The 27,112-nt window shown below is 43.6% G+C and overlaps 1 protein-coding gene across 2 annotated transcripts in view; it reads right to left on the reverse strand.

Annotated features, from left to right (window-relative positions):
* Positions 1–27,112, reverse strand: part of sh3d21 (SH3 domain containing 21) — a 121,287-nt gene that overhangs the window by 49,643 nt on the left and 44,532 nt on the right. For both annotated transcript variants that reach the window (XM_072247098.1, XM_072247097.1), the window contains exons 9-11: positions 18,139–18,233; positions 15,892–15,987; positions 15,369–15,414 (exon numbers count right to left, since the gene is read on the reverse strand). In XM_072247098.1, coding sequence (XP_072103199.1) covers positions 15,369–15,414; positions 15,892–15,987; positions 18,139–18,233 — 237 coding nt within the window. The remainder of the gene's footprint in view (positions 1–15,368; positions 15,415–15,891; positions 15,988–18,138; positions 18,234–27,112) is intronic.

Consider the following 27,112-nt stretch of genomic DNA (forward strand, 5'->3'; position numbering starts at 1 on the left):
TTAGCTATCTGCTTAGAATAAAAATACTATTTTCCTTCTTGGTTTTATTATAGATTTTTAAAAATTTAACATGGAATATATTATCAATTATTCTATCAAAATTCCAGTCTACAGGATGAGTTACAATACAAACGGTTGACAAAATAGAAAAGGGTTTTTGACAGGACTGAAGGTGTTATATTTTTATGCATGCAGTATAGGGAGTAAGGTAGATGAACATGTAGCACAGTTACAGATAGGCTTGTATGACATTGTGGGCATTATCGAATCATGGCTGAAAGATTATATCCAGGAGCTTAACATTCAAGGATACACATTGTATCGAAAGGACATGGAGGTAAGCAGAGGGGGTAGGTTGGCTCTGTTAAAAATAAAATCAAATGATTAGAAAGAGGTGACATAGGTTCAAAAGACTTTGAATCATTATGGGTAGAGCTAAGGAACTGCAGGGGTAAAAAGGCTCTGACGGGAGTTACATACAGACCCCCTAACCAGTAGTAAAGATGTGGTCTACAAATTACAATGGGAGATAGAGAATGAAGGTCCAAAATGCAATGTTATGATAGTCATGGGGGATTTTAATATGCACGTAGATTTAGAAAATCAGATTGGTGCTGGACTCCAAGAGGGGATATTTCCAGAATGCCTACGAGATGACTTTTTAGGGCAGTTTGTGGTTGAGCTCATGAGGGGATCAGCTATTCTAGAATGGGTGTTGTGTAATGAACCAGAATTGATTAGAGAGCTTAAGGTAAAGGAACCCTTAGGAAACAGTGATCATAATATGATAGAACCTGCAGAAGTCAGACGTATCAATATTATAGTTGAGTAATGGGAATTACAGAGGCATGAGAGAAGAGCTGACCAAAATTGATTGGAAAGGAACACTAGCAGGGATGATGGTAGAGCAGCAATGGCTGGAATTTTGAAAGCTATTTGGAAGACACAGGATATATACAGCTCAAAGAGGAAGAAGTATTTTAATGGCTGGATGACACAACCATGGCTGACAAGAGAAATCAAAGCAAACATGAAAGCCAAAGAGATGGCATATAATAGAGCAAAATTTAATGGGAAGGTAGAGAATTGGGAAGCTTTTAAAAACTTAAGGCAACTTAAAAAGTCATAAAGAAGGAAAAGATGGATTATGAAGAAAAACTAACCTATAACATTAAAGAGGATACCAAAAGATATACTTATTGTAAAAGAGAGGTAAAAGTAGATATCGAACTGTTGGAAACTACGTCAGTCTTCACTGTGAAAGACACTAACAGTATGCCATAAGTTCAAGAGTGTCAGGGGGCCTAAGTGTATGAAGTTGTCAATACAAAGGGGGAAGGTTCTTGGGAAATTGAAAGGTCTGAAGGCAGATAAGTCACCTGAACTAGATGGTCTACACCCCAGGATTCTGAAAGAGGTGGCTGAAGAGATTGAAGAGGCATTAGTAATGTTCTTTCAAGAACCTATTGCAAATACCACTAGACTCTTCAAGAAGAAGAGTCAGATGAAAGGAAATTATAGGCCAGTTAGTCTGACCTCAGTGATTGGGAAGATGTTAAGGATATGGTTTCGGGGTACTTGGAGGCACATGGTAAAATAGGACATTGTCATCATAGTTTCCTCAAGGGGAACTCTTGCTTGACAAATCTGTTGGAATTCTTTGAAGAATGTGGATAAATATGAGGTTATCCACTTTGGTGGCAAAAACAGGAAAACAGATTATTTCTGAATGGTGGCCGATTAGGAAAAGGGGAGGTGCAACGAGACCTGGGTGTCATTATACACCAGTCATTGAAAGTGGGCATGCAGGTACAGCAGGCGGTGAAAAAGGCGAATGATATGCTGGCATTCATAGCAAGAGGATTCGAGTACAGGAGCAGGGAGGTACTACTGCAGTTGTACAAGACCTTGGTGAGACCACACCTGGAGTATTGTGTGCAGTTTTGGTCCCCTAATCTGAGGAAAGACATTCTTGCCATAGAGGGAGTACAAAGAAGGTTCACCAGATTGATTCCTGGGATGGCAGGACTTTCATATGAAGAAAGACTGGATCAACTAGGCTTATACTCGTTGGAATTTAGAAGATTGAGGGGGGATCTTATTGAAATGTATAAAATCCTAAAGGGATTGGACAGGCTAGATGCAGGAAGATTGTTCCCGATGTTGGGGAAGTCCAGGACAAGGGGTCACAGTTTGAGGATAAAGGGGAAGCCTTTTAGGACCGAGAGGAGGAAAAACTTCTTCACACAGAGAGTGGTGAATCTGTGGAATTCTCTGCCACAGGAAACAGTTGAGGCCAGTTCATTGGCTATATTTAAGAGGGAGTTAGATATGGCCCTTGTGGCTACGGGGGTCAGGGGGTATGGAGGGAAGGCTGGTACAGGGTTCTGAGTTGGATGATCAGCCATGATTATACTGGATGGCGGTGCAGGCTCGAAGGGCCAAATGGCCTACTCCTGCACCTATTTTCTATGTTTCTATGTTAAATAACAAGCAGGAAAGACAAAGGAGAATTGGTAGATGTTGTGTACTTGGATTTCCAGAAGGCCTTTGGCAAGGTGCTACACACGAGGCTGCTTAACATGGTATTACAGGAAAGATACTACCATGGATGGAGCTTTGGCTGATTGGCAGGAGGCAAAGAGTGGGAATAAAGGGAGCCATTTTTGGTTGGCTGCTGGTTGACTAGTGTTGTTCCAGAAGGACTACATCAGAACCTCTTCTTTTTACATTATAGTCAATGATTTGGTTGATGGAATTGATGGCTTTGGGGACAAGTTTGCAGATGATATGAAGATGGGTGGAAGGGCAGGTAGTTTTGAGGAAGTAGAGAGGCTACAGAAGGACTTAGATTAGTGAATGAGTAAAGAAGTGGCAGAAGGCATAGAGCGTCGGGAAGTGTATGGACATGCACTTTTGTAGAAGAAATAAGAGCATAGACCATTTTCTAAATGGAGAGAAAATTCAAAAATCTGAGGTGCAAAGGGGCATGGAAGTCCTCATGCAGGATTCCCTGAAGATTAATTTACAGATTGAGTCAGTGGTGAGGAAGGCATATGTGATGTTAACATTCATTTCAAGAGGACTAGAATATAAAAGCAAGGATGTAATGTTAAAACTTTATAAAGCAGTGGTGAGGCCTCACTTGGAGTATTGTAAGCAGTTTTGGGCCCCTTATCTTAGAAAGGATGTGCTGACACTGGAGAGGGTTCAAAGGAGGTTCATGAAAATGATTCCGGGATGGAAAGGCTTGTCATATGAGGAGCGTTTGATGTCTCTGGGCCCCTACTCACTGTAATTCATGAAGTTGTAGGATTCAGCGATTGTCATTCCTTAACGTTCAAAGTACACTTATTATCAAAACATGTATACATTATACAACCCTGAGGTTTGTCTCCTAACAGGCAACTACGAAACAAAGACATCCAAAAGAACCCATTAAAAAAGATTGTCAAATACCCAACGTACAGAGAAAGGAAAACAAATCCTGCAGACAATAAACACAAGCAAATAGTGTTTTGAACTAAAATGCGCAAAGAGAGTCTGTCCCCAGACACTTGGTGCAGAGCAGGCCCCGATACCCTGACCTTTCCAATCTGGCCCGGAGCCTACATCATCGTTCAAATGTCAGGTTCATTCTCTTTGATATACTCTGGGGCTGGACCCCACCACCTCAATTCTGCTTGTACCCCGCTTTTCAATTCAGCCCGGTAATTAAATTGACCGAAACTCGGGTCTTCCTCACTCTCGGTAACAGGCCCACTGCCTACCTCACCTCGCTTCTGTTCTGCCACATCGAATTGCCTCCAAGTCCAAAGGGAAGACACAGGCTATTGTTTGGATGATCATTTGCCAGAAAAAAGAGTGATTAACAAAGTATTTAGTTGCTTCTCCTTGTTTCATCAGCCATGAGCCAGAAGTGGCTGAGATTCACCAGCACCAACTTAAACTTTCTGTATGGGATGTGTTCATACCTGGAATTGTTTAATGGGGCAATTCGTACGGAAATGTACTCTTCACCTAATCTTGTTGGAGCTGCCCATGGGCCTCTGCAGAGGTAGAGTATATCACTTATGTAACTGTCCTGAGAGAAACCAAAAGAACAGTACAGGAGAACTTTATTCTGTTTTCTTTGAAGTGCTGTAAGGAGATTGGGAATGTTTGATTTGTTGATTTAGAAGGTTTTATTCTGCACATATACCAAATTGCCTGTCTGTCTGTCTGGGTACCATATCCGATGCGGACTTTGGTGACCACGGTTTTCCTTATAGATCTATCCTTCGTCTTTCGGATGACTTCCATTTCCTCGATGTGCAGCCATCTGGCTATGCTTTTGATGTACATAAGCCGAGGTCTTCCTCTAGGTTTACTCCCCTCAATCTTTCCAGAGAGTATGAGTTTTTCCTAGTTCATCTTTCTGCATGATGTGTCCGAGGAATCTGAGTTGTCTTTCTCTTATTGTTGGTATGAGTGATCGAACTGCTTGGGCTCTTCTGAGAACTTCTTCATTTGATGTGTGTGTGGTCCATGATATTTTTAACATTCTCCTGTAGAACCACAATTCAGCTGCTTCTAGTCTCTTTTCCATTGCTGGAGAAATGGTCCAGCATTCACTTCCATACAACAACAGGAATTCTGCAGATGCTGGAAATTCAAGCAACACACATCAAAGTTGCTGGTGAACGCAGCAGGCCAGGCAGCATCTCTAGGAAGAGGTACAGTTGATGTTTCAGGCCGAGACCCTTCGTCAGGACTAACTGAAGGAAGAGCTAGAAAGAGATTTGAAAGTGGGAGGGGGAGGGGGAGATCCAAAATGATAGGAGAAGACAGGAGGGGGAGGGATGGAGCCAAGAGCTGGACAAGTGATTGGCAAAAGGGATATGAAAGGATCATGGATTCACTTCCATAAGTCAGGATAGAATAAATGTAGCACTGAAGTATTCTGTTTTTAGTGTACGTGCTCATCTTTCTGTCTGTTAATATGGTCTTCATTTTTTGGAAAGCTTCTTTCGCCATTGCTATTCTGTATTTGATATCTGTGTCGTACCTGCCATTACTTGTTATTAGGCTGCCAAGATATTTGAATTTGTTGACTTGTTTGATGTTTGTACTTCCGATCTTGATCACACATTGTGGGATGTTTGTCTTTCTGGAGATGACCATGCTTTCTGTCTTCTTGGTGTTGGTTGAGAGGCCACTGCGATTACTTTCTGCTGCCACTGTAGTGAGTAGTTCCTGAAGTTTTGTTTCTGACCACTCAAATGTAGCATTCAAATTTGGCAACCCAGGACTAGACTAGAAAACCTGGTATGACTTGCAGAGGGCTACCTCAAGGGCAAAAGAACAACTCCAAATGAGGTTGGAGATGGAATCGGATGCATGTCAACTCTGGCAGGGTTTGCAGACCACTACTACCTCCAAAGCAAAACCTAACATCGTGAATGGCAGTGATGCTTCACTCCCAGGGGAGCTCGATGTCTTTTATGCTCGCTTTGAAAGGGAGAATAGAACTACAGCTATGAGGATCTCCGTCTCGGAGGCTGACATCAGACTCTCTTTCTAGAGAGTGAACCCTCACAAGGCAGCAGGCCCTGATGGAGTACCTGGCAGGGCTCTGAAAACCTATGCCAGCCAACTGGCGGGTGTGCCCAAAGACATTTTCAATCTCTCATGGCTACAGTCGAAAGGTACCAGCTGCTTCAAAAGGGCAACAATCATGCCAGTGTCCAAGAAGAACAGGGTGAGCTGTCATAATAACTAACGTCCAGTAGCACTCACATTATTATTGTGTATGTTATTATTCTGCACTTTATTATTAGTTAAATCTGCACACTGCTAAGTGCGGTTTTAAATGTCACTGCTGTAACAAAAGAATTCCCTACTCGGGATCAATAAGGTACTTACCATTATTACTGCTATTATTATTATTATTATCATTATCTATGGTGATGAACTGCTGTTGGTTATTGCTAGGCTTAACTCCTGTCTCAGCAAGGACATGGACCCAATTCAATTTGCCTTTCGCCACAATAGGTCTACAGCGGATCCGATCTCATTGGCTCTTTATGAGGCCTTGGATCAGTTGGACAATACAAATACCTATGTCAGGATGCTGCTTTTTGACTACAGGTCAGTGTTGAACATCACATTCCTACAGTCATGATCAAAAAGCTACAGAACATGGGCCTCTGTAAGTCCCTCTGCAACTAGATCCTTGACTTCCTAACTGGAAGACCACAATCTGCATGGATCGAAAACATCATCTCCAACTAACTGACCTCAGGGATGTATTCTTAGCCCACTGCTCTACTCTCTCTATACCCTTGACTGTGCGGCTAGGCACAGTTCAATTGCCATCTATAAATTTGCCGATGACACAACTATTGTTTGCAGAGTTTCAGAGGGGACAAGAAGGCATACAGGAGCGAGATATATCAGCTAGTTGAGTGATATTGCAGCAAAACCTTGCTCTCAATGTCAGTAAGACCAAAGAACTGACTGTGGAGCAGAAAGGGTAGGATAAGGGAACACACATCAGTCCTCATAGAGGGATCAGTAGTGGAGAGAGTGAGCCACTTCAAGTTCCTGGGTGTCAATATCTCTGAGGTTCTAACCTGGTCTCAACATATTAATGCAGCTATAAAGAAGGCAGGACTGCAACTGTATTTCATTAGGAGTTTGGGGAGATTGGGGAGTTTGCGCAGATGTCTATAGATGTACCTTGGAGAGCATTCCAACTGGTTGGTATGAGGGAGACACTGCATGGGATCGAAATTAGCTGCAGGGAGTTGTAAAATTAGTCAGCTCAATTACGGGTAGTAGCCTTCGTAGTATCCAAGATACCTTCAAGGATCAATGTCTCAAGAAGGCAACATCCATCATTAAGGAACCCCACCACCCAGGACATGCCCTCTTCTCATTGCTGCCATCAGAGGGGAGGTACAGGAGCCTGAAGGCACACACTCAGTGATTCAGGAACAACTTCTTCCCTCTGCCATCTGATTTCTGAATGGACATTGACCCTAGCACTACTTTTTGATTTCTATTTTTGCACTACTTATTTAATTTAACTATTTTATATATACAGTATATACTTACCATAATACATAGTTATTTCTCTCTGTTATTATGTACTACATTGTACTGCTGTCGCAAGGACAACAAATCTCATAACATATACCAATGATATCAAAACCTGATTCTGGTTCTGAATTGTAGTTCCTCAAAGTGTGTTTAATGGGACAGTCTAGAGTGACCTTTATGCAATGTGATTATTGAGTAATGTAATCAGTAACGTTTCACACTAAAGCAACATTCAGAAAATAGCAAGGTTATTATTGTGAAGTTGTTAGTTTAATCAGACAACGTTATCATCGATTTTGAATGCAAACGGCTTGAAAACATCGCAACACACACAAAATGCTGGAGGAACTCAGCAGGTTAGGCAACATTTCGGACTGGGACCCTTCGTCAGGAGTGGAAAGGAAGGGCAGAAGTCAGAATAAGAAGGTTGGGGGAGGGGAGAAGAAGTATAGGGTGACAGATGATAGGTGAAACCAGGAGAGGGAGAGGGATGAAACATAGGAACATAGAAGTCTACAGCACATTATAGGCCCTTTGGCTCAATGTTGTGTTGACCATGTAACCTACTCTAGAAACTGCCTAGAATTTCCCTACCACATAGCCCTCTATTTTTCTAAACTCCATGTATCTATCGAAGAGTCCCTTAAAAGACCCTATTTTATCTGCCTCCGCCACCTTCACCACCGTCGCTGACAGGGCATTCCATGTACAAACCACTCTTTGTGTGAAAAACTTACCTCTGACATCCCCCTTGTACCTACTTCCAAGCACCTTAAAACTGTGCCCTCTCATGCTAGCCATTTCAGCCCTGGGAAAAAGCCTCTTGCTATCCATACAATCAATGCCCTTATGCACCTCTATCAGGTCACCTCTCATCCTCTGGCGCTCCAAAGAGAAAAGGCCGAGATCACTCAATCTATTCTCATAAGGCATGCTCTCCAATCAAGACAACATCCTTGTAAATTTCCTCTGCACTCTCTCTATAATATCCACATCTTTCCTCCAATGAGGTGATCAGAACTGAACACAGTACTCCAAGTGGGGTCTAACTAAGGTCTTATATAGTTGTAACACCACCTCATGGCTTTTGAACTCAATCCCACAGCTGATGAACGCCAACACACCATACGCCTTCTTAACAACACTGTCAACCTGCACAGCAGCTTTGAGTGTCCAATGAACATGGACCCCAACATCTTGCTGATCCTCCACACTGTTAGAGTCAGACCTACCGAAATGAATTACTTCATACTTATCTGGGTCGAACTCCATCTGCCACTTCGCAGCCCAGTTCTGCATCTATCGATGTTGCACTGTAACCTCTGACAACCCTCCAGACTATCCACAACACCCCCAACTTTTGTGTCATCAGCAAACTTACCAACCCACCTTTCTACTTCCTCATCCGGGTCATTTATAAAAATCACAAAGAGGAGGGGTCCCAGAACAGATCCCTGCAGAACACCACCGGTCACCGACCGCCATGTAGAATACAAACCATCTACAACCACCCTTTGCCTTCTGCGGGCAAGCCAATTCTGGATCCACAAAGCAAGGTCTTCTTGGATCCCATGCCTCATTACTTTCTGAATGAGCCTCGTGTGGGGAACCATATCAAATACTTTACTAAAATCCATATGCACTACATCCACTGCTCAACCTTTATCAATGTGATTTGTTACGTCCTCAAAGAATTCAGATTTATAAAGCATGATCTGCCCTTGACAAAGCCACACTGATTATCCCTAATCAGTTTATGTCTCTCCAAATGCTCATAAACCCTGCCTCTCAGGATCTTCTCCAACAACTTGCCCACCACTAAAGTAAGACTCACTGGTCTGTAATTTCCTGGGTTATCTCTACTCCCTTTCTTGACCAAGGGAACAATGTTTGCAACTTTCCTATCCTCTGGTACTTCTCTCGTCCCTATTAATGAGGCAAAGATCATCACCAGAGGCTCTCAATCACCTCCCTCGCTTCTCACAGTAGCCTGGGGTATATCTCGTCTGGTCCCGGCGACTTATCTAACTTAATACCTTTCAAAAGCTCCAGCACATCCTCTTTCTTAAGTAAAAAGTGAAGTAAAGCTGGGAAGTTGATTGGTGAAAGAGCTAAAGGGCTGGAGAAGAGGGAATCTGATAGGAGAGGACAGAAGACCATGGAAGAAAGGGAAGGGAGAGGAGCACAGGAGGGAGGCAAGAAGAGAAGGCGAGAGAGGGAAATAGGAATAGGGAATGGTGGAGGGGAGGAGTGAATTTCCAAAAGTTGGATAAATCGATGTTCATGCCATTGAGTTGAAGGCAGATGGAAAACATTGCAGTCTCCTTTTTGCCCCTCCCCCATACGAAAACACACCAAATAGCTCCAAAATAATATTTTGTGATTTTTGCTTTAATGTGAAACATGTCCAAAAGTTCTGGTTTTCTTGGAGCTCCTGCATCACAGGAGGATGGGTGAAGACCATTCAATAGGTTCATGACTACTCTTCTGCATCGACATTCAGATTCAGATTTATATTGATCACGTGTATCTCAAAACGTGCAGTGAAATGGGTCGCCTGCATTAACGATCAGCACACCCAAGGACGTGCTGGGGGCGGCCCACAAGTGATGCCAACATAGCGTGCCCGCAATGCTCAGCAGAATAACACAGAACTCGACAGAGCAGAACGTAACAAGCAGCCAAACGACAACAGCAAAATAAGCCCTGTTCCTCCCTCCTATCCACCCATACACCCACATATATACAGTATATAGTCATCCAATCCCAGGACAGGCCGTCTCTGGCTCTAGCCTCATTCACTTTCGTTCTTTTTTTTTCCCACTCATTGACTTAATCACTTGTTAAAGAGAGGTCTAATCCAAGTGGAGGAATTAAAGGGATCTCAGGGTGCATACACATTAGAAGTAGCGTCCAGTTAGTCATGACCAATAAAAAACCAACCACACACCTATTCCTCAATCTTTTTTTCCCTGGAGAAACCCTTGAAATAATTTTCAGGTCTCTGGAAGCCCCTGCATAAAAATGATTATACCTACAGCTTATAGTACGTTAGCATAACCAGTAAATTGTGGATATAATAATCCAAAAGTAATTGTCAATGCTCTGTTGAGTAGTAAATGAATGTTTTGCTTACCTTTCTTGACATTAATATCTTTCTTTCCCTTTCATAAATTTTATAAACTCATCATCATCATCATCAGGTGCTGTGTCCAGTTTGAGCTTTGACTGCCATGGCCCACACACTCCTCTTTCGGGTCAAGTGGATCAATTCATTGGTATTCATTTCCAGTTCTCTGGCTGCTGTCTCCATCATCATTTGTCTTTGTCGTCCTCTTGCTTTCTTCCCTTCAATCTTTCCCATAATTACCATGCATTCTAACTCCTCTTTCCTAATCACATGTCCAATGAAGTTACGTTGCCTTTTCATGATCTCATACATTATTTCTCTTTTTGTGTTGGCTCTGTTCATGACATCCTTGTTAGATATTCATTTCATCCATGATATTCTTTGCATCCTCCTCAAAAACCACAACTCTGCTGCTACAATTCATTTCCTCATGTTACTAGATATCGTCCAACATTCTGAGCCATATAACATAACTGGATAAACGTAACATTTTAGTACTCTGAGGTGAGTTGTTATGCCTAGTTTAGTATTGGTCATTATAATCTTCATTCTCGTAAAGGTGCCTTTTGCCATCCGTATTCTTCTTTTATAAACTCATAAAGCAAACATAATAAATTACTCATTCTGGGTCGAACTTGAGCAAAGCACACACGGATTTCACCTTCAGCTGAAATGAAGCAATTTCTATCCTTCTCATGATGCTTGTTAAACAGGAAAAAGCTTGCTCACACATGTAAGAAGTTGAAAACTGCAGCAAAGTGTTCATTGCTTTCCTATAAATAACAGGGTACCCTTCTTTTACAGAAATCCAGAACTTGACTGGGGCAGGTCAGTAAATCTCATCTTGAGTGCGTGATCAGAATGCAGCTCACAAAGTTCTTCCACTTCTCCCAAAGTCAAGTTCTCAGGTTGAGCAGAAGATTCAGAGAAAGGATCCCTCACCCAGTCATACTTGCGTTGAAAGGAAGGAAAAATACTGTTCGATTTTGTTCTGCAGTTCTTCCTGGTGGTTTTCAATAAGTCTCAAGACTTTCTGATATCCTTCCTCACTCTCAAGCCCAACCAGCAGCAAACACAAATCAAGATTTCCTTTTGCACATGATTTTTCAAAGATTCAGCTTCCTTTTAAATCCAAGAATCTTGTCACTTGAAGTCAAAACATTTTCTCCAGGGCCTTGCAGAGACTCATTCAACTGGTTCATATGATGAAAAATGGTTGTGAAGTAGACTGGTTTCTGCAACCATTCTTCATCATCAAAGCACTCAGCAAAATCTCGCCTACTATTTTCTTGAAAGTACTCCTGTAATTCAAACTTCAGCTCAAGCACCCTGTTGAGAACTCTTTCCCTGCTAAACCACCAGGTTTCTGTATGTAGCAAGAGGTTGGAATGCTCTTTGTCCAGGTTTTCACACAGCTTTTTAAACATTCTCTAGTGAACTGGTCTTCACGCTACTAAATAGCTTGCTTCCTGAAAGTTTTTACTGACTGTGATGTTGTTTTCAAAAGCTTTATTCTGTTTGTTTTGAGATTCCAGTAGTCGTTTAAAGTAATCAGCCTTTTACATGTCATTGGCTGTAATTTGTATTTTAAGCGTCCTTTCAATTTTGCTGGGGCCATTGCTACATTTGTAAGTTGTCTACCACAAACTAGGCACAATGGAATAGGACAACTTGGATCACCAGTCCATGTAAAACCCATTGATAAGTAGCTTTCATATAAAGACGGACATTTTTTGTGTGTCTGTAGTTGCACTAGTGCAGTGAAATGACTCAGAAGATTCTAATTCACCATCATTAGCCTTATCAGAATTGTCCATAGGCCCAGGCCTAGAATCCTCCTCTTCTATCTCACACCTCCTCTTCAAAAATTGACAGAATGAAAATTTCCCTCCAATTTTCTATTACACTGGTAGTTTGTTCACTCCCAAAAGTCAGTCAACGATGTGTAAGGGGAAGTTGGGGGAGCTAATTCAAGAGGGAGAGGCTGACATCACAGCCCTGGAGGCATTTATATCAAATACAAAAGAGTGTTGCAGTTACTAGGGTAGGTAATGGAAACAGAAGAGAGGAAATTGTGTGGACTAGGTTAAGTCTGGGGCATTGTGCATTAAGCAAAACATTGAAAATGATAGGGAAACACCAGACAGGATTGTGTGAGGAATGTCAGGAAGAGGAGTCAGTAGAACATGTAGTTCTGAGTTGCAGGAGGTATGGGATACAGAGAGATGATGAGAAATAAATTAAGGGAGTTGGGGATGCAGGAATTCACATTAAAAGGGTTGCTGGGTATGGGTGAGAGAGCACAAGTCCGGGTATTTTTAGCGTTTTTAAGGGGTACAGGGGTTTTTTATAGAATATGACGAATAAACTGGAATAGGATACTAGATGGTCAAAGATGGGAGGGTGAAGTGTAGGTTTGTGTGTGTGTGTGTGATTGGGTGAAGGGATTTAGAATGTATGTCTAGTGCACATTCTGGAGCAGAGGGTGGCGGTAATGCACCATTAAGCTGGATGCCAACCGCCGTAAAACAAGATACAGACAGACGGACAGACATCACAGCCCAAGTTGGGCGAGTCCATTCAATGCTCAGAAAACACACTTCACGCTCCTCAACAGCCTACCTTCCTCCCCTCTGTGCAATACAGCATTCACCGATTATCAACTATCAACTCACCCCATCTTGCGTCAAAAACTGAGAATGGTCTCAAGCAAATACGTGTCTACTGCACACTGCCATATTGGGCTGAGAGACCTCTGGTGAGATTGCTAGCGGACTGCTCAGTCACTGCCCATCATTATGAGCTCTAGCCTTGGACAAAGTTCATTTAAAAAGATGCTTATCTGGAAAGAATGGAAAAGCCTACAAAACGTGATGGATACTGCCCAGTCCATCAAAAGAAATGCCCTACCCACCATTGAGCACATCAACAAGGAGCACTGCCACAAGAAAGCAGCATCCATCATCATGGACCACACCTTCCGGGCCTTGCTCTCTTCTTAATGGTGTCATCGGGAAGAAGGTACAGGAGCCTTAGGTCCCACACCACCAGGTTCAGGAACAGTTATTAACCTACAACTATCAAGCTCTTGAAACAGTGTGAATAGCCTCAACTCTGAACTGATTCCACAACTTATGGATTCACTTTCAAGGACTCATTTTCTCAATATTATTTATGTACATTTTTTCTGCACTTGCACTGTTTTTCTCCTTTTGCATATTGATTGTTCTTTGCTTGTGTATGGCTTTTCATTAATTCTATTGCATGTCTTTGTTCTACTGTGAATGACTGCAAGAAAATGAATCACAGAGTAGTATATGGTGATATATACTACTTTGATAATAAATTTCCTTTGAACTTTGAACTTTGAACCAAGAGACTGTGGTCACCAAGGGGGTGAATGAGAAACTCACGAGGGAGCTGAGAATGCAAAGCCTGTCTCCTGAAAGAGACGGCTGAAGCAAATAGAGCAGAAGGTAAGGGAAAAGGAAGCTGAGGGTTATGCTTGCATAGATAGGGAAGGAATTATGTTTATTTCTGGTTGGCTTATTACAGGAAGGATTTGGAAGCTTTAGAGAGGGTTACAAGGAGATTTACCAGGATTTATCTGGATCAGAGGGCATGGCTCATGAGGAGAGGATGAGCAAGCTTGGGCTTTTCTCTGTGCAGTGAAAGAGAAGGAGAGATGACTTGACAGGTGTGTGCAGACAATAAGAGGCATAGATAGAGTGGACAGCCAGAGACGTTTTCCCAGGTTGGAAACAACTAATACAAGGGGACATAATTTTAAGGTGTTTCGAGGATGTCAGAGGTAGGTTTTTTACACAGAGAGAGGTGAATGCATGGAATATGCTGCCAGGAGTGGTGGTAGAGGCAGATTAGCTGTGAGGAGGATGCTAAGAGGATGCAGGGTGACTTGGATAGGTTGGGTGAGTGGGCAAATTCATGGCAGATGCAATTTAATGTGGATAAATGTGAAGTTATCCACTTTGGTGGCAAAAATAGGAAAACAGATTATTATCTGAATGGTGGCCGATTAGGAAAAGGGGAGGTGCAACGAGACCTGGGTGTCATTATACACCAGTCATTGAAAGTGGGCATGCAGGTACAGCAGGCGGTGAAAAAGGCGAATGGTATGCTGGCATTTATAGCGAGAGGATTCGAGTACAGGAGCAGGGAGGTACTACTGCAGTTGTACAAGGCCTTGGTGAGACCACACTAGAGTATTTTGTGCAGTTTTGGTCCCCTAATCTGAGGAAAGACATCCTTGCCATAGAGGGAGTACAAAGAAGGTTCACCAGATTGATTCCTGGGATGGCAGGACTTTCATATGAAGAAAGACTGGATGAACTGGGCTTGTACTCGTTGGAATTTAGAAGATTGAGGGGGGATCTGATTGAAACGTATAACATCCTAAAGGGATTGGACAGGCTAGATGCAGGAAGATTGTTCCCGATGTTGGGGAAGTCCAGAACAAGGGGTCACAGTTTGAGGATAAAGGGGAAGCCTTTTAGGACCGAGATTAGGAAAAACTTCTTCACACAGAGAGTGGTGAGTCTGTGGAATTCTCTGCCACAGGAAACAGTTGAGGCCAGTTCATTGGCTATATTTAAGAGGGAGTTAGATATGGCCCTTGTGGCTACGGGGATCAGGGGGTATGGAGGGAAGGTTGGTGCAGGGTTCTGAGTTGGATGATCAGCCATGATCATAATAAATGGCGGTGCAGGCTGGAAGGGCTGAATGGCCTACTCCTGCACCTATTTTCTATGTTTCTATGTTTCTATGCATTAGGGGTATTTAAGACAGATAAGCACATGGATAATAGAAAAATGGTGGGTTATGTGGGAGGGAAGGATTAGATAGTCCCTGGAGTATGGACAGCACGTTCTCGGTTTGAAGTCCTATGTGAAGCATAAATACAAACTGGGTTGGCTGGGTCAGTTGTCCCACTTGAGCCCATTTCAGTGCAGTATTTGTAAAATAAACATCAACCAATATTCCATCACTCTCAGTCCTCAATATACTCTTGAACTCAGCACCCTTCGGTCTTTGAGAAAGAGAATTCTGAAGACACGGGCATTCCCACACATTAACCAATGCCATCTGGCCCCTGCCTTAACCGGATTTAAGGTGGTACTAAGGTGGCCTTACTTACAGATACCTGCATCCATCACATCTCCTGGCAGAAGCTCCTCTTTCACCTGAGACATAAAATGTACAAAGGTAAAATAATTATTAAGAACAAGCCATTTAGTCCATAAGGGCCCACTCATCACCCTCTCATAGTCCATGCACATTTTCTCTCAGGAACCGCCTACATACGGTTTAATCCCCTTAACCCTCTTTGGAAAGTATCTGGAGGTACCTGGAAGAAACAGGGTAACCAGGTGAATATGTGTGTGAGTTACCTGAGAAGCGAAACGCCATTGGGTTGTAAGGTATACAAGCAGAATATGAATTGTATACGACTTCTGATATGATGCTTATGAAGTGACCTGAAGTTACAAGCTTTTGTAGGGCCCATTATGTGAGCGCTTACTTTCTTTCCCCTCACTATATCTCTCTCAGTGTTCTCCTTATCAGTGACTCCATCCAGGAAATGAAACAAAGAGTTCAGACAGCTCCTGACGTTTTTTTTCTGGGGCATTACACAATAAACAGGCGGAAAGAGTACTCACCTCCTCTGTACCTGCATGAGGGACCACGAGCCTGTCTGGGATAAGTCCCTGTTGTCCATTCACACATGCTTCCCACCAGCCGGCTTCTCCTGTGTCCTGTGAGTGAATCATAAGCAGATGCTCAGATGAGAATATGGAGGAATTATGGACCAGCTGTCACCAGTCAATGGATTGAATCGTGATGGCTGCTGTGAGCTGTTAATACTGAAGTCCCAGTCCAAAATGTCAGGATTTCAAACCATCCCTCCAGCACGGGTCTGTTTGCAGCTACTTCCAAAATTAAACTTAAAATTATAACATCAAAACCATTTAATTTAGCTTTTGGTTACCCACCACCTGGTTCAGTGTCTAATGTTCTGTCCCTTTAAAGGTCTAGAGAAGGTTTCGATGTGTAGAATATGCCATAGAACTCCAACCTACTGTTGATACCCACTGCTTGCAGTGGGTAACATCACTTCACATCAATAAACTCCGGCTGGACACCATACACCCCAAGCTCCCACATCAGCAACAATGAGCCATCTAGTTCCCCTGCTCCTCAGCAGAATGTTTACTGCATCTTATGTACCCTGAGGTCCAGGAGAAACCCTTGAAAGCTTTGGCAATGTACCTACCGTTGAATCTTCAGTGTCACCAGAATGCTTACATGTTGACGTCCTTATTTCATCCTCTACAAATTCAGCTTACCCAACATTCCTGCACTCACACCTAAACGTTCCCTATGTCGAGCCCCTTTATCTTTTTGCTGGCCAACTTTATTTTCCAGTCTCCAGACAGATTTCAGAACTTCTCTTTATCTACAAATCCCTCCATTGCTATCATTGTATCTTCCACCACATCCAGTCTAAAGCATTCATTGTCTGGGTTGTTTCATAACTCTACTCCCTTACTGTTTCTACCTTTATCACCACAAACTATCAGCAATTTGCTTCCATACTCCTAAACCCCAGCCTTTCCTATGAAACTGCATTTCAAAACCTTCTCTGATTCAATTATTCACTATGCTTATCCACTGAGATTGGGCACTCTATCCCAATTCTGAAGAAGAGTCTTCAACTCCAACTGCAAATTGCTTCTCCCTCCACAGTTGCTGTCTGACCTGCTGAGTGTTTCCACTATTTTCTGTTTTTGTTCTAATCCACTGAACCAAAGTTGATAAGTGAAAATGGTGAGCTGTTTGAAATTCCTGGGTGTCAAGGTCTCTGATGATCTACCCTGGGCCCAACATATTGATACAAAAACTAAGAAGGCACAATAGCAGTTATATTTCATTGGAAGTTTGAGGAGATTTGGTTTGTCACTGAAGACTCCGGCAAATTCCTACAGACGTACCGTGCATGGCATTCTAACTGGCTGCATCACCGTCTGGTATGGAGGGGTCACAGCACAGAATGGGAGAAAGCTGCAGAAAGTCGTAAATTCAGCCAGCTCCATCATGGGCACCAGCCTCCCCACCTTTGAAGATATACTCAAGTGGCAATGCCTCAGAAGGGCGGCATCCATCATCAAGGCCCTCATCATCTAGAACATGTCCCCTTCTCATTGCTGCTATTACGGAGGAGGTACAGCAGATCAACGTTTTAGGAACAAATTCTTCCCCTCCACCATTAGATTTCTGAATGGCTCATGAACCCATGAATGCCACCTCACTTGCTTGCTCTATTTTAACACTACTTATTTACTTTTTTATGTTTCTTATATAACTTATGATATTTTTATGTATTGCCACAAAACAACAAATTTCACCACGTCCGGTGTATCAGTGATGATCAAACTGATTCTAATTCTGCTTGGTTTAATCTCCAAACAACTGTGTGTCTTTACCTTATTAAAAACTATCAGTTAGAGCATGGGTTCCAGACCCAGGGTCCATGGACCCCTTGCCTAATGGTTTTGGTATATGGCATAAAAAAGTTTGGGAACACCGAAGTTAGAGCACGTGTGATTCTGACTGACTTCATGAGTTCTACCCTTAACAAGGTGATTACCATCAAGTGCAAGTCTTTTATGATGGGCCTCTCATGGACCAATAGCAGTGTCTTCACCTCTCCAGCAGTCCTACAAAGTTTAACAGTTATATTGCGTCATATTCAACTTGAAGCCAAGTTCCCTCCTGTCAAGGTTTTTCTCCAAAAGTTAAAAAATGGTTGTAAGGAGTAGCTGATTTCAGATGTGCATTTTCCTTTTGTTATGAGATTATTTGTAATGGACCTACTCAAAGGTTTTTGTGACGGAGAGAGAGATTACCTTCTCTAACACTAGGATGACATCCCCTTCGTGTAGACTCAGTTCATCGTCAGTTCTTGCAACGTAGTCAGATGCTGCCTTGTAGTACTCCTTTGCTGAAAGGAATGATAAACCGTTAAAGCATAGTTTCTTCGTGCTGGTCAGCGCTCGAAAGGTGCATTTGCCTGATCCTTGACGCAGATCTCTCGTTGTTTGGTGATCTGGGCACAGGGCACGGAGTGGAATACCAGGAGGAGTGGGTGAAAGTTAGCTACCATGTTAGACTGGCTGTAGGATCGGTGATAATGAAAGTGGGGCAGTGGTTGAGAGGTACAATGGGTGGTCAGGGGCCGGTTTATCTGATTGGCAGTTCCGTGCGTGCAGGGTGGATCAGGGGCTTGTGATTGGCAGAAGGGGGTCAATGGGCAGCTGCTTTAAGGGAGAGTCAGATTCCTAAGGTTCCCTGGGGCATAACACACTTCTATGTAAAGCCACTGTGGCTTTGGTAAGAGCAGCTCATTGACTGTGTGAACTGTTGCAAATCCTGGGCTGGAAGTTATGAGACCATTATGAGAATGAAGATTATAAATTGTGAACAATTCATTAATATTTAATGTTTAATTTTTCACAGGATGAAACAAGTTAACCTCCAGCTTGAGTCAGTAGTGAGGAAGGCGAATGCAACTTTGGCATTCATTTCTAGAGGAATAGAGTATAGGAGCAGGGATGTGATGTTGAGGCTCTATAAGGTGCTGGTGAGACCTCACTTGGAGTACTGTGGGCAGTTTTGGTCTCCTTGTTTAAGAAAGGATGTGCTGGCGTTGGAGAGGGTACAGAGAAGATTCACTAGAATGATTCCGGGAATGAGAGGGTTAACATATGAGGAACGTTTGTCCGCTCTTGGACTGTATTCCTTGGAGTTTAGAAGAATGAGGGGAGACCTCATAGAAACATTTCGAATGTTAAAAGGCATGGACAGAGTGGATGTGGCAAAGTTGTTTCCCATGATGGGAGAATCTAGTACGAGAGGGCATGACTTAAGGATTGAAGGGCTCCCTTTCAGAACAGAGATGCGAAGGAATTTTTTTAGCCAGAGGGTGGTGAATCTATGGAATTTGTTGCCACGGGCAGCAGTGGAGACCAAATCATTGGGTGTATTTAAGGCAGAGATTGATAGGTATCTGAGTAGCCAGGGCATCAAAAGTTATGGTGAGAAGGCAGGGGAGTGGGACTAAATAGGAGAAAATGGATCAGCTCATGATAAAATGGCAGAGCAGACTCGATGGGCCGAATGGCCTGCTTCTGCTCCTTTGTCTTATGGTCTTATGGTCATAGCACAACAGAATCCCATGTCTAAGCAAGTAACCATTAATACATCTAAAGCTTCTACTTATTTGGTAAGCAGTGGGTCCTATATATTGGTCCTTTGTTAAATTGGTATCAGCAGGCCATACATATGACCTCACAGCTGGAGAATTAAGTTTATAAAGTGCTGTGTGCAGTGTGTTAATGAAGACAAAGGGTATAGTGCTGTACACACACAGGATTAGATAAAGGGTCTGAGCCAGAAGTTTTGACTGTTTAGTCCCCTCCATAAATGCTGCCTGACCTTCTGAGTTCCTCCAGCATTTTGTGAGTATTGCTCAAGATTTTCAGCATCTGCAGAATCTTCTATTTTTTTTGACAGCGCTGTATACAGTTGTTAGGGTAGACACAGGGTATGTTGTGTATTTAATATTTTGGTAATATTTGAGTAATATTGCAAATATATTGTTTGATTAAGCATTCTTTGTTTGTTTAAATAATTCTTTACAGATACTGTGTATGTAAGAAAATCCTGAATTGTATATGGCATTATTCCACCATGTCATGCGATTCACTAAAGAAAAGGAAAGTAAAAATAAAGTAGACACATTTTATCCCCAAGCTCCCATGATTTTCTTTCATGTTTTGGAGTTACAAAACATAACAGTGGTGATGAATAAGTTTTAAAACAAACCCAAGATGACTACCTACCTGTTGAATGCAGCAAGATGTTCGACTTTAAAAAAAAGTGCTTTTTTCAGAAGGAAAAGAAGACAGTTAAGTTAAAATAAAAAGGCAGAAAATGGTCAGAATTCATGGGTTCATAACTAGTGAGTCACAGGTAATAATAATCATAAATTTTAAAAAGGTATATTGGAAAGATAGATGTGTTTGATTGCACAAAAGATAATTGGGGGAAGTATACTGAATAGGGAGGGAACGTCGAGGTATACTGAATGGATTGAGCAGTATTTTAAGGCAAATGGAATAGCCAATGAGAACCATATGCTCATTCTACTTAGTGTTATAGATGGAAAAACATGCAGCTTGCTTAGAAGTCTGACTGCTCCAACCAAAGAGCCAAAATATGCTTTGCTGATATCATTGAAGTAATATAGGAACATTTAGAACCAAAACCATTGTTGGTTGCAAAGCACTTTAGGTTTCATAAGTGGAGTTAAAAGGAAGGGAGGTCCATTTCAACTTATGCAGCTGAATTGAAAAAATTGTGTGACCATTGTCAGTTCAGTTATGGGCTCAATGATGCACTGAGATATCATTTAGGTTGTGGAATCTTACAAGAAAGCATTCAAAAATGACTCCTAACTGAAGCACAAATTGCATTTAAAAGAGCAGTTGAAACAGCTGTATCAATGGAAACTGCAGCTAGAGACACAACTGAGTTGCAGTTGGCAATGAAAGTGAGTGTGAACAAAATTGCAACATATAAACAACACCTGCTGGCCAAACAAAATTTGTTCCCCTTGTGGCAGTGGCTCACATACACTAGACCAAGGCAAGTTTAAAGGTGAAACTTGCAGAAAATACAATAAAGTAGGACACATACAAAGAGCATGTCAGGCAGACAAACATAAATAGACTGTACAGGGAAAAGAAAAAGATAAAAAGTGAACACAGTTTCAAAAAAGAGCACTAACCTGCATGATATTGAAAAATCTGATAATGATGAGAGTGGAACTGGACTGAGTAGCCTTGAGATTTAAAATGTGAAAACTAACAATAGGCAAGCAATATGGCTTACACCAGAGTAAATGGCAAATTAATTAAAATGGAATTGGACACTAGCTTGGTTGTTTCAGTCATTCCACAAAATGAGTTTGAACGGCATTTCAAATATGCTGAACTGAAGCCTGCAGATATCCAACTAAGAACTTACACTGGAGAAAAGATCGCTTCTGTGGGAACGACATTTGTAACAGTGAAATACAACAACCAGCAAGTCACATTTGGCTTTTATGTGCTAAAAACGGGAGAGTAATCATTGTTGAATTGTGATTGACTGTGGCAACTGCAGTTTGACTGGCGATCCGTCCAGCATGCTACATCCACTGCAATAGAGCCAACTGAAAGTGAACTAAGAAAGGTACTGAATAATGCCACAGCAACATTCAAGGATGGCATTGGAAAACTCAAACATATTAACGGCAAAATAGTATTACATGAAATTGCCACACCAATGTTTTACAAAGCCCATCCGATTCCTTACACCAGCTGTGATAAAGTAGCCAGTGAGCTAGATCTCTTGTAGGCTGAAGGAATTCTTTCCAATGTTGAGTGGAGCCCAGGGGCAACGCCCGTGGTTCCAGTAGCCAAGAAGAATGGGTCCGTCAGGATTTGTGGTGATCATAAGGTCACCACAATCCCAGTACTGAAAGTTGGTCAATACCCTCTGCTTGGGATAGAGGATGTCTTTACAAACCTTGCTGGAGGGTAATACTTCAGCAAAGAGAACTTAACTGAGGCATACCTATAGATGGAGCTGGAAGAAGAGTCAAAAGTGTTTCTCACCACAAACACTTAGAAAGGGCTTTATTGCTATAATAGTCTTATTTTTGGAGTAGCATCTGCACCTGCACTCTGGCAGAAAAGTATGGACCAGGTGCTGCAAGGTTGCCCAGGCACTCAGTGTTAGCTGGATGACATCATTATTCAGGTAAGGATGACAAGAAGATCTCCAAAAGCTCAAGGGAGTGTTAAAAACATTAGAAGATTATGGGCTCAGTGCACAATGCAGCAAATGTGAATTCTTGTACCCAAGCAACACACATCAAGTTGCTGGTGAACGCAGCAGGACAGGCAGCATCTCTAGGAAGAGGTACTGTCGACGTTTCGGGCCGAGACCCTTCGTCAGGGCTAACTGAAGGCCTGACGAAGGGTCTCGGCCCGAAACGTCGACTGTACCTCTTCCTAGAGATGCTGCCTGGCCTGCTGTGTTCACCAGCAACTTTGATGTGTGTTGCTTGAATTTCCAGCATCGGCAGAACTCCTGTTGTTCTTGTACCCAAGCATCACTTACTGTGGTCACCCCATTGATGCACAAGAATTACACAAGTGTGCTGAGAAAATTCAAGCAGTGGTGGATGCCCCAAGGCCAAAGGACATGTCCCTGTTGTGGTCCTTTTCAGGATTTGTCAATTACTACAAACCTGGCTACTGTGCTTCACCGCTTGAGCACATTACCATAGATCAGGACGAAATGGTAATGGACAAAGCAGTGTGAGGTAGCTTCCCGAAAGGTAAAGGAAATGGTGATGTCAGGCACTGTACTCACACATTATGATCCACATCATCCAGCGAAGCTTATCTGTGACACCTCGCCTTATCATATAGGTGCAGTCATGTCACAAGTTATTCGTGAAGGAAATGAACATCCCGTAGCCTTTGTATCATGTTCCCTCACCACCGCAGCAAATTATTACACACATATTGATAGAAAGACCTTGATTCTGATTTGGGGTGTAAAATGATTCAACCAGTACTTGTGCGGGAGAGACTTTACCCCCATTACTGATCATCAACCACTAGTGCCCATTTTCAATCCACAGAAGGGTGTTCCACTGACAGCAGCAGCACGAATGCAGAGGTGGGCTCTGTTTCTTGGAGGACACAATTACAAGGTCGAACTCAAGAGGACAACTAATCATGGGAACGCTGATGGGTTGTCCCGTTCACTCTTAGAAAAGGAAATACCTGAAAAATTTACAAAAGGAGTCACTCATCTTAACGTATTCTCCCTAATGCCATTGAAAGTCTCCCTATTACAGCAGAGATGGCCAAAGGGAAACCAGAAAAGACCCCACACTGCCTCAGGTCTGAGTGGCAACACAAAATGGTTGGAATGTGCAGCAGTAATCCCAGTTTCAGAATTTTTGCCAGCACCGGGGTGAACTTGCGCCTGATGGGGGTTGACTCCTGTGGGGTTGAGAGCCGTACTATCCAAGCTGAGAGTTGAGGTGTTGGAGGAGTTGCGTGCGGGCCATCTGGGCTTGGTCAACTGAAAGCATCGGCTCGAAGCTTTGTCTGGTGGCCTGGGGTGGATCAGCTGATCGAGCCGCTTGCCACGCACTTTTCGGGATGCCAACACATCCAGAAGATGCCAAGAGCAGCGCCTCTCCCTCGCCAGGAATGGCCTGCATTGCCTGGCAGAGGATCCATGTGGATTTTGCCAGACGATTCATGGGCACAAATATCTTGATAGTGGTAGATAAAGCTACAAAGTGGCCAGAGGTGTTCCCAGTAGCCTCCATTACTGCCTCGCACACTGTTGATGTGTTCAGAAGCCTCTTCTCAAGGACTGCCATTCGGCACAGCCAGTCTGATACAACGCACCACAGTTTGCTACGGAATAGTTTCAGTCATCTGCTCTGTACTGCCCAGCTACAAATGCCTTGGCAGAAAGGTTTATTCAGAGTCCAAAGAATGCACTGCAAGCAATGTCAGCAGAATGCGCTTCTCTGACACTGAGCCAAAAGTACGCCAACTTCCTTCTTGTATACCACAATGCAGAACACCCCACAACCGACAACTCATCAGCTACACTGTTCTAGGTTGGCCCTTGCGTTCACACTTGGATCTCCTCAAACCCATTCTCAGAAGGAATATGCAGCAGGATCAACTGCTGAGACAAATTGAAGGCACCTCAAAGAAGAAGATTCGATGTTTCCCTCCTGGACAAACAGTCCCGGTGAGGGATAACAGAAGTAATCAAAATTGGGTACTTGGCAAGAATAAGGACAGAACTGGACCACACTCCTGCACAGTGGGGATTACGTCTGCTGTCATCAGGAGATGACACGCTGCTCAGTTGAAAAGAGCAGAGTCAATTGTTGGAGAGGAAAGGTGTCCAGAGCCTCCTCCTGCAGTCCCAGAAGAGGCTCCTAGAACCACCACAGAGGATGACCCAGAACCGGAGACTGTTTCACAGTCACAAGTCTCACCTGCAAAGAAGAGGGATCCCCCAGGACAGGAAAGAAGTTAGCCCACAAGAGTAAGAAATCCTCCACAGCAATTAATCATTAAAACCTGAATGAGACAATTTAAAATTTACTATGCAGCAGATGTCCACCTGCATTATATAGTCTACAGTCTATATAGTTGAGACGTACTCTATATTAAGTTGGAGCTTATAGTGAAGCAGGGAGGAATGATGTAATATTTGAGTAATATTGTTTGGGTAAGCAATCTTTGTTTGTTTCAATAATTCATTACAGGTTATATGTAACAGTATGTGAACTGTGTACAACATTACCGCACCACGTCATAACCCTGCGCCTCACTAAAGAGAAAGAAAGAAAAAGCAAAGTAGACAGATTTTATCCCCAGACCCCCATATTCTTCTTTCGATTAGTTTTACGTTTTGGAGTTACTGAAATCTGTGTTGGGGCAGACACAGGACAGAGTGTTGGTACAGACACTGACACGGGGCTGCGTTCAGCGTGTGGGTGAAGACACGGGACATAGGGCCGTCAAATCACAAACAAGAGAAGATCTGCAGACGCTGGAAATCCGAGCAACACACACAAAATGCTGGAGGAACTCAGCAGGCCAGGCAGCATCTGTGGAAAAAGAGTGCAGTCAATGTTATGGGCCAAAACCCTTCGGCAGGACTGGAGAAAAAAAGCTGAGGAGCAGATTTTAAAAGGGGGGGAGAGGGGAGAGAGAACCGCCAGGTGATGGGTGAAATCTGGAAGGGGAGGGGTGAAGTAAAGAGCTGGGAAGTTGATTGATGAGATAAGGTGAGAGAGGGAAAAGGGTTTAGGAAATGGAAAAGGGGAGTGGGGATGGGAGGCATTACCGGAAGTTTGAGAAATCGATGCTCATGCCATCAGGTTGGAGGCTGCCCAAACAGAATATAAGGTGCTGTTTCTCCAACCTAAGTGTGGCCTCATCATGACAGTGGAGGAGGCCATGGATGGACATATCAGAATGGGAATGGAAATGGGAAGTGGAAGTGGAATTAAAATGGGAGATCCCACTTGTTCTGGCACATGGAGCGTAGATGCTCAGCGAAGCAGTCTTCCAATCTACATCGATTCTTACCGATGTACAGGAGGCCACACCAGAAGCACCGAACACAATAAATGACCCCAACAGACTCACAGGTGAAGTGTCGCCTCACCTGGAAGGACTGTTTAAGGCCCTGGATGGTGGTGAGGGAGGAGATAGCACTTGTTCTGCTTGCAAGGATAAGTACCAGGAAGGAAATCAGTGGGGAGGGACGGCTGGACAAGGGAGTCACGTACGGAGTGATCCCTTTGGAAAGCAGAAAGAGGGATGGGTGGGGTGAAGATGTGCTTGGTGGTGGGATCCCGTTGGAGATGGTGGAAGTTTTGGAGGATTATGTGCTGGACGCAGAGGCTGGTGGGGTGGTAGGTGAGGACAAGAGGAACATAGGGCTGTGTACAGTGTGAGGGCGTAGAGACAGGACACTGGGCTGTCTAACCAGTGTGTGGGTGTAGACATAGGACAGGGCTGTGTTCAGTGTAAGGGTGTAGGGACAGGACGGGACTGTGTTCAGTGTGAGGGTGTAGACACAGGACACAGGGTTGTGTTCGGTGTGTGGGTGTAGACACAGGACACAGGGCTGTGTTCACTGTGAGGGTGTAGACACAGGACACATGACAGGGCTGTGTTCAGTGTGAGGGTGTAGTCACAGGACACAGGGCTGTGTTCAGTGTGAGGGTGTAGACACAGGATGGGACAGTGTTCAGTGTGAGAGTGTAGACACAGGACAGGACTGTGTTCAGTGAGAGGGTGTAAACACAGGACACAAGACTGTGCTCAGTGTGAGGGTGTAGACAGAGGACAGGACTGTGTTCAGTGAGAGGGTGTAGCAACAGGACACAGGGCTGTGTTCAGTATGAGAGTGCAGACACTGGACACAGGGTTGTATTCACTGTGAGGGTGTAGACACAGGACACAGGGCTGTGTTCAGTGTGAGGGTGTAGACACAGGACACTGGGCTGTGTTCAGTATGAGGGTGTAGACACAGGACGGGACTGTGTTCAGTGTGAGGGTGTAGACACAGGACACAGGGCTGTGTTCAGTGTGAGGGTGTAGACACAGGATGGGACAGTGTTCAGTGTGAGGGTGTAGACACAGGACACAGGACTGTGTTCAGTGTGAGAGTGTAGACACAGGACAGGACTGTGTTCAGTGAGAGGGTGTAAACACAGGACACAAGACTGTGCTCAGTGTGAGGGTATAGACAGAGGACACAGAGCTGTGTTCAGTGTGAGGGTGTAGACACAGGACAGGACAGTGTTCAGTATGAGGGTGTAGACACAGGACAGGACTGTGCTCTGTGTGAGGGTGTAAACACAGGACACAGGGCTGTGTTCAGTGTGAGGGTGTAGACACAGGACAGGACTGTGTTCAGTGAGAGGGTGTAGACACAGGACACTGGGCTGTGTTCAGTATGAGGGTGTAGACACAGGACAGGACTGTGCTCTGTGTGAGGGTGTAAACACAGGACACAGGGCTGTGTTCAGTGTGAGGGTGTAGACACAGGACAGGACTGTGTTCAGTATGAGGGTGTAGACACAGGACAAGACTGTGCTCTGTGTGAGGGTGTAAACACAGGACACAGGGCTGTGTTCAGTGTGAGGGTGTAGACACAGGACAGGACTGTGTTCAGTGAGAGGGTGTAGACACAGGACACTGGGCTGTG

The sequence above is a fragment of the Mobula birostris genome, chromosome 30, assembly GCF_030028105.1.
Source record: "Mobula birostris isolate sMobBir1 chromosome 30, sMobBir1.hap1, whole genome shotgun sequence".
Taxonomy (NCBI): Eukaryota; Metazoa; Chordata; class Chondrichthyes; order Myliobatiformes; family Myliobatidae; genus Mobula; species Mobula birostris.